The 12,817-nt window shown below is 33.6% G+C and overlaps 1 protein-coding gene across 1 annotated transcript in view; it reads left to right on the top strand.

The window, feature by feature from the left end:
• Positions 1–12,817, top strand: part of LOC6046335 (coiled-coil domain-containing protein lobo) — a 75,765-nt gene that overhangs the window by 50,421 nt on the left and 12,527 nt on the right. The window contains exon 2 of the mRNA XM_038248150.1: positions 12,058–12,276. Within this exon, the coding sequence (XP_038104078.1) occupies positions 12,058–12,276 (219 nt within the window). The remainder of the gene's footprint in view (positions 1–12,057; positions 12,277–12,817) is intronic.

Here is a 12,817-nt window from a genome sequence, read left to right as displayed (position 1 = left end):
CAAATAAATTATTTTTTTAAACATTTTTTGTAAACAGTTCATCGCATTTTTTGAACTTTTTCGAGGGACATTATCTAGGAAAAACTTCAATTTACCATGAAAAAATATTTGAAGACAGAAAAACATATTGTTATTTAACAAAAATGCCTAAGTTGTAATTCATGAAAATTACATCCAGTTTCAAGTTCAAAAATTATTTGTTTATTTTGAGCTATTTTTATACTATTTCAAACAATATTTCTGGCAAAGGTGACTCCATATGCATTATTTAGCATGAGGAACAGTATTGCTGAACATTTTAGTAATATTCATTAGTACACTTATTAAAACAGTGGGGTGGCCGTCTTCTTTTCAGCACTAAAACATTTCAAAAACAATATTTTCAAAAAATTTAAATCAAGACTAACATTTAAAAAGGTTATAATAACATCATGATTCGAAACCCGGACACCTCATCTTATTTTATCAATTATTTGGATATAAGTTCGCATTATAAATGTCAAAATGGTTTATTTGATGAATTCTAACATCAACTTTCATTTAAAGTTTGTTTGAACGGTGTAGTTAATGTCAAAACAATAAAATAAAATAAAATTATAAGATTACAAAAAATGCGAAACATTTCAAGTGAAATATTTCATAGGCGTCCGAAGCACCGGAAAGGCAAAGCAGAAATTTATGGTTTTGATTTCCTTAAATTACAGCAAATTTTTTTATAAAATATCGATTGTTTTGATGTAAGAGCGAGTTGTGGCGCTATAACCACGGCAAATAGTGCCCAGGACATTCGTGGGAATACAATGTCCCATCCCAGAGGGTCCCGGAGTACCAAACCTTCTTAGCATGGTGCTCCCAACGAATACAACCAAATCTCGGAGCGTATGGTGGTGTGTCCCCACGCTTCTTCCTCCCCTGTCGATTCAGAATTGTTGGCGCACTACAAATGTTATTAAATGACAAGACGAGTGGTAGGCGTCATCTAACCTTAGGCACTCTCTAGGATCCCTTCGAAAAATTGGCTGCGCTAGGGTCTGATTAGATTAGATTAGATTAGAAAATATCGATTGTTTTGATGTAAACAGCGTATTTGAGACCTAAAGAATGCCATTCACTCACATTTCAGTCCAAATTTGTGCGATTCATTAGCAAAAACGAGTGTCCGGAATTCGAAGCAAAAGTGTCCGGATTTCAAATCAGCTTTTATCAATGTCCGGGATACGTATCAGAACAAGTCATTTTAATTTTCAAACTCTGATGAAAAATTGTTAGAAAACACATATTTTGCTTGCATGCACTTAAAACTGACTGTTAATACTACATCCTGATGATATTTCTCCATTTCCAACTTATTACATTATTTTTTGTCAGCTATAACAAAAATGATATGCTACTAAGTGTCCGGATTTCGAATCATGACGTTATTAAATGTTTGTCTTGGTTTGAAAATTTGAAAATATTGTTTTAGAAAAGATCGGAAAATTTCACGAATGTTTCCTACTTTAACATTGAAAATCGGACCATTAGTTGCTGAGATATCGACGATCGAAAATGATGGGTTGTTTGGGTGAGACTAAGAAAACATCAATTTTCCTGCTTTTTAAGCCTTTGCATGGCAATATCTCAGCAGCTTAAGGTCGTATCCACAGAGTTCAAAAAAGCAAAATATAGAGAATCTTCTCAGCCTTTCAAAAATATTTTTTTCAAAAGTAGTGAAACTTGTGCACTTACTTTAAAAATAAAAAAACTGCGACTATTTTCAACAAACTTAGCTAAAAATTGCTATAATTTTAAAACAGTGCACGTTATCAAAATCAAAATGATATTGCGACGGTGCGCGTCCCTCGTACGGCGCCGAAGTGAGCCCTTTGTTTTTCTGTGTGTTGTTTGTTATTGTTTGACCGGTGCCCGTGCTGTCGCTTGGCGATCGAACAGAAGAGTGATAAAACAATCTGAGCAAGCGGGAGCACGGGCGCAGCTGTACAGGTCAGCTGCGAAAAGACACCGAATATGTAAGTTTTTGTGATATTGTGAACTTTAAGTGTAATTAAGGAAATATACATTTTTAGTTTTGTAGCGAGTGGAAAAGAAGTGTTTACTTGGACTACTCCGCTCACAGAACCGGTGCCCGGTTCGACTTCCTCCCGCGTCTCAATAAATGAACTTAAAAATTTTGCGACCAACATTTCGATTTTTTTTAAAAATCAGTATTGATTAAAAAGTTTATTACTTGGTCAAAGATTTTTTGCACAACCTGGAAATATCTGAAAAGTTGGCAATCGATGTCCTCTAAATAGAGGGTGACGATTCTCGAGATTTTCAATTTCCCGGGAATCGAGAGTTGAATTTGGCAATTTCCCGGGAATTCTCGGGACCCGGGAGTTTTTTTTACTATGCCAATAGTGGCATAACTTAAAAAGAAAAGTATAAAATTTGTTACTCATTCGTTAAATTAAGTATCCTCATAATTTAGAGGAACTATAAAGTTTACTTTAATAGTTTAAAATGTTTACGAATCATAATTCGCACTGAGTGATTTTTCAAATGTTTATTAAATTTTTGTGAAGTAAAAACATAGCTAATATATAATTTCCCAGATTCTTGCAATATGATAAATAACGACTCAAAACAACAATTTAAACTTTTTTCATCATTTTTAAGGTCAACTTTAAATTTTAATTTAAGATATACATATTTACAGTTAGGGGTCGTGCATAAACCACGTGGTCTCCTTAGGGGGAGGGGGTCCGAAATCCGACCGAAAAAAACCATGAAAAGCCATGGGGGGGAGGGGGGGGGTCGACGGCTGACCACGTGGCCTTTAAAAAAAATCTTTTCTTTAAAAAAACAAAAAAATACGCGCTTTAAATTTACTTATATGCATACATTTTTTGTTACACTTCAAAACCATATAATTATTGTGTTTAAAATTATTACTTATATTTCAATGTCATAATATTTTCCAATTCAATATTGAATTATATATTTCGGCAGATTCATATCAATACTTTGCGCCTGTAATTGAATGTACACTTTTTAATACTCATGTAACTACGTTTTGCAAAAGTTTAAAAGCTGTTAAAAAATAAAGTGACAGTATCCAAAGTTAATATACCCTAAAAAATGCGTACCAAAATGCAAACACAATTTCATTTTTTGTTGATGGTATCAAGTAGCTAAAAATGTGCTTGCAAATTTGCATTGAAAGTAGATGTAGTCTTCGATAGTTCTATTTTGGAACAACTTAAAAAATAAATATTGCTGACAATTTTATAAGATTTTCATAACAAGGCAAAAAACTAAATATGTATTATAAATGAAGTGTCTAAAAATGATTCTCTGTGAAAAAAAAAAAATTCAAAATCTCAGATCTTAGCTAATTACCGTAGCTGGTCCTATAAGTGATCGAAAAATCTTAATCGAAAGATTTCCTTTTGACACTTAAAACAAACTCAAGATATCTTGTATCTCCTCTCTCATGCAATATTTTTTAAGTACAAAGAAACTAAAAACCCCAATTTCAGGATTATCGCTCAAAATTTCAGTTTCACTACTTCATTTGCAAGTGAAACATCTAACATTAAAAAATAACCAGTAACGAAAAAACGAACGATACATACTTTAAGATTCACCAAAAAATTTGATGAACATTTTGGTCTAAAATATATTCCTTATTTCATGGGTTACACAATTCGGATTGTTATATTACATAACATTTCATAAAATACACGATTACTATCCATCGTCAAAGTTGTAGGTATTTTTTTAGTTTTTTTTTATGTTAATAGGGACCATCTCTTGAGCCAAAGAGAAACATGGGCAAACATTTTAGATTTTTAGAGAAAAAAAACGAGCTTCAAGCAAACATTGTTTTTGTTTCTCAATTAATTTAAAGTTTAAAAAATAGGGGCCTTTCCTGAAAATATTAGTTTTTCTTTAAGCTGAGAAAATATACTATACCCTCAACTTCATATTTGAGATAAAACCACTCAAATATATAGACACTTTAAAATAATAACTAAAAAGTTTTAAAGAGTCAATTAATTTTCAAATGCCGATATCAATTTGTGAAATAAATTTCAATTCAATGCCGTCAAGATCAACATAAAAAAAAATCATTAAAAAAAATGGAACGGTACTTTCAACTCGCTTGAAAAATTATCTTATTTAATATTTTTTTGTATTTATTTTGAGGTAATATCTCCAACCAAAAGTTGGATCAAAAATCTTAAATCGTAGATAATTGCCTATTTAAACAACTGAAAAAAAAATTTAAAATAAATTCCAAATTTTAGTTCAATATTTTTTAAATTTATCAAAACACGTAGTCGATAGCAAAATCAATTTAAAGTAAGAGTAAGACTTAAACAATTTGGATGGCCATGACTAAAAGAATGATTTTTAGCGCGTTGTCTACAACTTTTCCAAAGACGCGAAATCGATTTTCGAGCAATTCTATACAAAATCGATCTTTATTCTTAAATTTTAATTTTTTGATTTTTTTAATCCGTCTGAAACCTTTTTTTGGTGCCCAAGCCATTTTGCATCATTAGTTTGTCCATATAGTTTTCCATACAAATTTGGCAGCAATGAAAATTAAAAAATCTGTATCTTTTGAAGAAATTTTTGGTCGATTTGGTGTCTTCGGCAAAGTTATAGTTATGGATAAGGACTACACTGAAAAAAATGATAAATGATAATTTACTTTGCTGATTTTTAATTTCACTTTTTGTCACTAATACATGATTTGCAAAAAAACGCTATTTTTATTTTTTTTAAATTTTGTGAATTTTTTAGAAATTTTCAGAACGGGCAAAAAATTGTTGTTTGAGTTATGAATTTTTGAATCAATACTGACTAAAAAAAATCGAAATATTGACCGCAACTTTATTTCAATTTTATTTTTCGATGTAAAATCAAATTTGCAATCTAAAAGTACCTTAGTAAAATTTTCATAAAGTGCACCGTTTTCAAGTTATAGCTATATTTAGGTAACTTTTTTTAAAAATAAGTTGCAGTTATTAATTTAAAAAAAATAGTGCCCAAGTTTGCCTAGTTTTGAAAAAAAAAATATTTTTGATATGCTGAGAAAATTCTTTATTGCTTTGTTTCTAAGATATTGCCATGCAAAGATTTTAAAACAGAAAAATGGATGTTTACTACCCAAACAACCCATAATTTTCTTACGTCGATATTTTCCAAAAAAAAAAAATTAAGGCTAACATTTCAAAAGGTCGTAATATTGAATGTTTGTCCCTGTCTCTGAGTCTTGTATGGAGAAAAAAATTGAACAGCTCGACTTTTTTGGACACACTGAATCATTGGAATCAATCATGCTTAATTAAAAAGAAAAGTTGCTTTAGTTAGGATTTTTATGAATGTTTGGAATAAAATAAATATTAAGTAGGAGCATTAATAATTAGATATTTTCCTTAAAATAAAATGAAAATATTTTTTTCCTCAAACAAAACTTTTCTATTTAATTAATTTCAATTTGAAGAAAATATTTTAAAGCGCATTTAAATTAAATCATGAATGCTGTTTATAAATCAAAATAGCTTTAATTCTTAAAGCATATTTATTCTGGATGCAATTAATTACACTGCAATTCCATAATTTTGAATACACATGTTTTACTAAGTTGTTTGTTTTGTTGAAGGTATTTTTTACTTTCTGTACCATTTCAATAAATTGTTATACTGTTATTATTTACCTTAAACTTTGTGATATCATACTTTTTTCACAATTTTAAGTGAATTTCTGTTTTTTTATATATTATCAAATTGGTTTTAATGGTGTTACAGCACCTACACAAATTAAAATGTTTTCTGTTTGACCCAATGTCACCCCCTCTAAAGGGTGAGTTTGAGTTAATTTTAAAACGATTGGCATTTATGAACGGTGTGATTATACTAGCCATATTCTGGGAAAATGTTAGTAAATTCAGGAGCATTCCCCAACAATATTTATTTCGATATAATTTGAAATGTTTTTATTGAGTTAAAATAACAACAGTAATATCGTTTTTTGACCAAAAGTCACCACCACTGACAGTACATCATTTGTGGATAAACATTTTTGAAATCTATACTTATTCTGTTTTTTTTTTAAAGATTTTTCACCTGGGAGGAAAAAGCCACGTGGTCATATAGGGGGGGGGGGGAGGTTGGCGTGAAACCACGAAAAACCATGAGGGGGGAGGGGGGGGGTCAAAAATTCTCCAAAAAAAGGCCACGTGGTTTATGCACGACCCCTTATCAGGAAAACTGGAGTGTTTACAATTGGCGAACCTTAACTTTACAAAGATTACCGCTCCAGAGTTTTTTTTTACAAAATATAATAAATATTGAGGTTGATGTGAAACATAAAATGGCCTTTTACACAAAAAAAAAGAAATTACCTTGATACAGCGAAATTACCTTAGGTACTAAGAATTAAAAAAAATATATAAGCATTGCTATGCTCGAGAAAATATATGGAATTTGAACTTATCATGAAAAAGCTATAACCTCTTAGAAATAATAAATAAAAAAAAATATTTCTATTTTTTTACAACGTCCTATAAACATATGAGACCCAATATCTTATAGGACATTTAAAAAACACTGGATTTATAAAAAAAAAAACATTAAATTTCATTTCTGGGGTGTAACTGCAAAGTATGTTTTAAGGTAAATTTTGGGGTCCAATTTTTTTTTGTCTTCTCTCGATTATAGTTATTGGAATTTTTGACAAGTTAAAATTAAAAAATATATATGAATAGAAAGATTAGAGAAACACTGACTTATTCGAACTTGAACATCGAACATTAAACATCCAATCTTCCAAACAATTTTGAATTTTTCAAATAATTCTTGATTAGTTTATATAATTTTGCTTCAATAGTTTAAGTTTAAAATTTCCCGGGAGTCTCGACCGAATTTCCCGGGAATCGAGAGGTCCAAAAATGGTCGATTTCCCGAGAATTGCTTCCCGGGAATTCCCGCTCGTCACCCTCTACCTCTAAAACATATAAAAAATGGTGTTTTTTTGCAAATCAAGCGTAAGAGACAAAAAATCAAATTAAAAATCAATAATTTTTTTACCGTGTCTAATTTTTTTAGAGTAGCCCTTATCAATGCCTACAACTTTGCTGAAGACACCAAATCGATCAAAAAATTTATTCAAAAGATACAGATTTTTGAATTTTCATATATCATTTTTGACCAGTTAGAGAGAACTTGTTCAAGAATAATATTTACACATGAAGTTGAAAATACAAATAACTTATTCCAGAACAAGTTTAACTGGTTTCAGCGTGTAAATAAATAGTAAATTACAAATTTCCAGGAATTCCCGGGAGGGAAATTGAACGCTCTAGTTTACACTATTAAGATTTTAAAGTCTATAGATATATTTTGTAGCAGCAGGCTTGGCCGAATGGTTGCGCTTTCATGGGTTCAATTCCCATCTGGTCCCACCTTCCTTCGGATAGGGACGTAAAACGTCGGTCCCGGCCTCAGGTGTTGTTAAGCCGTTATGGCATTCCAGGTTTGCGAGTCGTCTCCCTGCTATATAAGTACAAACAACACACCAAACCAAGCCTGCTCCGGTGGCATCGCTGGCGGCGGTTAGACTCGCAATCCAAAGGTCGTCAATTCGAACCCTACACCCAAAACTGGGTGTACGTTAGTCCGAGAGAATAGTGGTACCATTTACGGACACAGATAACACAGCACGAGATGAGCGAAAGCATTATTCTCTCGAGGTTCATTTGCAAAAATAGTTCATCCATCAAAACAAAAAAACAAAAGTGTCGTCTACGGGAATAGAACCAGAAACATTTGACATACTGATCCAATGACTTAACTGCCACGGCCAACACAGCTTGTTGATTAAGGAGTGGTCAGATGTCGATGTATGACACTTGTTGGAGATTTATTGTATCAATTAACGAATGAACTCATTTTTTATGATGGTGTGAGTTATAGCATTATTCTTTCGATTTTGGCGCTGAGCTCTCAACAAATTTTGAGGGAACGATTCTCTCGACTTGGAATTGTGGGTGTAGAGTGGAAGGTTCCTTAGAGGGACAATAGGTTTGGGTGCTCTCCCCATTCAAGCTTTTGGACTCCTAGGTTCGAGCAGAAACTTGCAATAGAGACCACAAAAGACCCGGGGGTCGTTTAATTGGATGGATTGATTTTTTCTTCAAATATTATTTCACTGTAACATGGTTTAAACCAAAACAAAAAAGACATAACATTTCCATCTATAGAGAAAGATTGGGTAGTCATATGTTTTGATCATTTTTCAAATGACTTAAATGAAGTAAAATGTTGAACCTCATTACCTGAACTTAATGCCTAATTTGCCTAAATGTTCCATGTTAATGCGTTCATGATGCAGTTTTATTCAAAATCAGGTAAATATTCATTTAGAACAAATTCCAGAAAACCGAAGAAAATTCAGTCGATCCCACGATTCAGATGAGATTGAGTAATGTCACTCTTGCGTTAAAAGCATAATTTCTTCTTAAAATTCCACTCGCATCGCGTGGAGACCATCCATCCCGGTCACGCCACGTGGAAACATTCCCAAAACGAAAAAAAAACACCTTCCAGATTTTGAGTAATTGACTCAAGCCCACAGTACTTGCGGCCTGAGTGCACCGGCTAATAAGCGTCGCAATTTTTTGTTCTTGTTGCTGTTGTTGTTTGTTGCTTTCAATTTGACCTGTTCCCTTTCATTCCGTTGCCGGGCAGGTTTCTGGGCCTCAAGTTTCGGCCTATTTCCTTAACGAAGCGGAACATAACGGCTCCCAGGTTCTGTTTTGCAATTTCTTCCGAAAAGAAATGGTCAAATCCATCGAGTTCTTGAGGCTTGAAGGAAAAGCAGAAAAACGGTTGCAACGGCTCAATCAACCTTTCGCCGGGTGTCAATTGGATCTCGTGTGTGGAAAAGAAACCAAAAAAATCCTATTTTTCGTTGCTGAAGGATTCCATCGAATTTTGATGAATTCTGCTGAGGTCCAATCACCATTGAAAAGAGAAAAAAAATCACAATTTTCATTGAATTCATCGAAAGCTAAACTGAAACAGAACCCTATTACTCATCTCGCCACCGTCTTTGGAACGAAAAAAAAAACGGTTTTCGCAAGCCAACCAACATGCATGACGTCGAGGTAATTTACCCCCCAAAATTGATCGCCTGGTGTATTGGAAAGAAAACCTTTTTCCCTGGCTTCCTCCTTCAAGTAACGCAACCAAAAACTAGTTTTCCAACTCAAAGTGAAAGAAAAAAGATTTCGGGTGTACCTTTCCGGGAGGGTAAATCTTTGATTCCACTTCTTGCGGGCCGCAATCCAATCGGGGTTTTCTTGGGAGTAGAAGTGGAGCTTGGAATGGCCAAATCTCCTGTGGAACATTCTAGCAACCCCGGCCCGCAACCGAGAAAGTGATTTAGCCCTTCTTGCTCGTACGTCAAATTCGTTACACTGTATGTTGTGACTTTGATCGTCACGAAAAAAATTTCATCCGTCACCTCGCCGTTGAGTTAACACTGGAACGCCCAAGCCTTCCAAAACAGTTGGAACGGTAACTTCAACTCGCTGGTTTTCGGGCATAACACAACTAGAGCGTCCAATTTTCCGTTCCGGGAAAAAAATCCCGGGAATTCTCGGGATTTTGCACATTTCCCGGGAATTCTTGAAATTCAAGCGGAAGTATACATATCTTAAATTTTTTGAACTTTTTTTTGAAAATGCTCTGAAAAAATAATAAATGAACAAACTTAACATGATTTTGTTAAATTAAATGTATTGTTTGGTTTATAAATAACTTATCAGATTATCAGAAATTATGACATCAGAATTATTACTGATAAAACTAATTTTAAGGCAACTGGGAATAGATCTTGTTTAATGAGTATCAAATTATTACAAATTAAATTATTATTAATTTTCAACAGATTGATGTTATTTAATCAAAACAATATTAACTGCTTTTTGGGTGTTTTTAGAACCGCCATGAGTCAGGGGTAATCAAAAACACCCAAAAAGCAAAAAATGAAAATTTGGTTTATTGGACCTTTTCAAAAAAAAAACTCCAATATAACATTCTATTGTATGTTCTAAAAAAATGCAAGAATATATTCAAAGTTTGCTCAAATATTTGAAAACATTGTGTTGTTTGGAGTTAAACCAACACTAAAGAGCTTTACCATTTGTTCAAGAGCTGAAACCAGTATTTTTCATGAAAAACATAATTTCTGCATGTTTTTTTCTCATTTCAATAAAATGGTCACAGAGGCATGTTTGAAATTTCTCATCAAAAGATACCAAAATACATTTTCTTCTAGTTGAATGATTTTTTACATGCAGTCAAGCTGTTAATTGATCTTCACACTTATTTAAACCATTAATGATGATGTCCTATACAATTTTGTTGCTTAATATTGATTAATACCAAGACCATAACAATTTTCAATAAATTTAAAATTTCCCGGATTTCCAGGGAAATTGGCCGAAAATTTCCCGTTTCTCGGGAAATTTGTAACCCCGGGAAATTGGACGCTCTAAACACAACCAAGCTAGACGATTCTTTTTTTTGTGAAACGTAAGTAAGTCAAGATGATCCTTAAACTTTGCAGAACTCGATTTGATCAAATCTGGGATTTTTGCTATTATAAACATCGTTCCAACTTTTTTTGTCACGCCTGCCTCCGCGGAATGTTTGAAGTTTTTTTTTTAATTTTTTGATTGTAGGGCGTCCAATTTTCCCGGGTTTTGAATTTCCCGGGAAACGGGAAAATATGTATGAAATCCCGGGAATTCCTAGGATCCCGGGATTTTTTTAAAAACAGTACTTAAATCTATGTTTTCATTATGTTTGCATGATTTTCAAGCTTAAAATCATAGAATAAGCTCAATAGATCATTGGTGTTGATCTACACTTCAATCTACAGTTTTTAGATAGCTTGAAAGATTTTTTTAGTTCTTTGTTGTGTTTTAGTTTCATATCTAATATCTAATCCAATGTGATTCAAATTAAATAAGTCTCTTATAAACACATGTTTTTATATATCATGACTAGAAAAGCATAACAATTTTTTTTTAAATTTCTTAAATTACAAATAAAAAGACAACACATAAAATTATACTAGTTGAATTTTAGATAAGTTTACATATTCATGTTTTATATAAAAATATTTAACAAATAATCTTGAAGACATTACCGCCAACAAGGGAGAATCAGGACTACAGTCAAAATAGGTACCGTCATCTGGGGCGAATCGGGACTACAGTTTGAACAGGGACAGCAGTGTTTAGAGCACTTGGAAAATTGGAACATTTATTCTCGATTTCATTGGTAAGTTTTCAAACGAGCACTTACAGTGAACTCACTTTCATGAGCGATGAACTTGAATGCATGTAAAAAGTCACTAACAGGAATAATTGAGCAGGAAATGGGACACAAATGTCTAGAAAATTAAGGAATTCGACGCTTACGGGAGAGAATTGAGCGAAAAGAGACCGGAAATGGACATTTTTCTCTCAATTCTCTCTCGTTTTGCAAAAACGATGAACTTTTTGACCGAACGATGATCATTTTGCTTCGTGCGTGTTTGAAAAGATCTCAGTGAAATCGAGAATACATTTTGATGATAGTTCTCAAAAAGTCCATGGTCACTCTAAAATATAAACATAAAGTTTATCCGTATCTGTCATTCCATACAAAGTTGCTCCCGCTTCATCAATCAATAATCTTCTTTTCCTGCATGCGTTGTGTCCCCGCTAACCCTTTTGCGTCATTCACCGTAAGGAATGAATCAATACAACTGTTGTTGAAGTATTTCCCCTCTTCTTATTAATTCCTTATTCTCTTTTTTTTGCATACACACACATGCTGCCCTCTCTCATAATATGTCGCCACCTGCAGTGCGTGTACTTTGCCGTTCTCTTTTTCTTCTTTTCGTTGTTCACCGCAAAAGTTCCAACTCCACTGTCGTCACCGTCCCCTCATTATTAACTTCTCCTTCTCTCTCTCTCTCTCTCTCTCTCTCTGTTTCCCCATTCTCCAGCCACGGCGGCTCCTCTCGCCGGACACGGTCCTGAGGCGTCGCAAGGCCAACAGTTTCGAGCTGGCCACCCTTCTGTGCAGCTATCTGATAGGAAATGGATTTGCGGCGTGCGTGGTGTCCGGTTACGCTACGCGGGAGATCGTCAACAACGACCAGCGCCGGGTTGCCTGTCCGTACGTGCCGCTGGTGGAGGAGGAGGAAGAGGAGGGCAAGGGCCAGGTGAGACGGTGGCGTTACTTTACCTTAGCTTTTGAATTTGGTTCATCTAGATCCCCCCCGCTTTGCAGTTGATTTGATTGACTTTGACTTTGACTTTGACTTTGACTTTGACTTTGACTTTGACTTTGACTTTGACTTTGACTTTGACTTTGACTTTGACTTTGACTTTGACTTTGACTTTGACTTTGACTTTGACTTTGACTTTGACTTTGACTTTGACTTTGACTTTGACTTTGACTTTGACTTTGACTTTGACTTTGACTTTGACTTTGACTTTGACTTTGACTTTGACTTTGACTTTGACTTTGACTTTGACTTTGACTTTGACTTTGACTTTGACTTTGACTTTGACTTTGACTTTGACTTTGACTTTGACTTTGACTTTGACTTTGACTTTGACTTTGACTTTGACTTTGACTTTGACTTTGACTTTGACTTTGACTTTGACTTTGACTTTGACTTTGACTTTGACTTTGACTTTGACTTTGACTTTGACTTTGACTTTGACTTTGACTTTGACTTTGACTTTGACTTTGACTTT

This window comes from Culex quinquefasciatus, chromosome 1, assembly GCF_015732765.1.
Source record: "Culex quinquefasciatus strain JHB chromosome 1, VPISU_Cqui_1.0_pri_paternal, whole genome shotgun sequence".
Classification (NCBI taxonomy): Eukaryota; Metazoa; Arthropoda; class Insecta; order Diptera; family Culicidae; genus Culex; species Culex quinquefasciatus.
The sequence above is the reverse complement of the archived record's forward strand: the minus strand, read 5'-3'. Positions and strand labels throughout refer to the sequence as shown.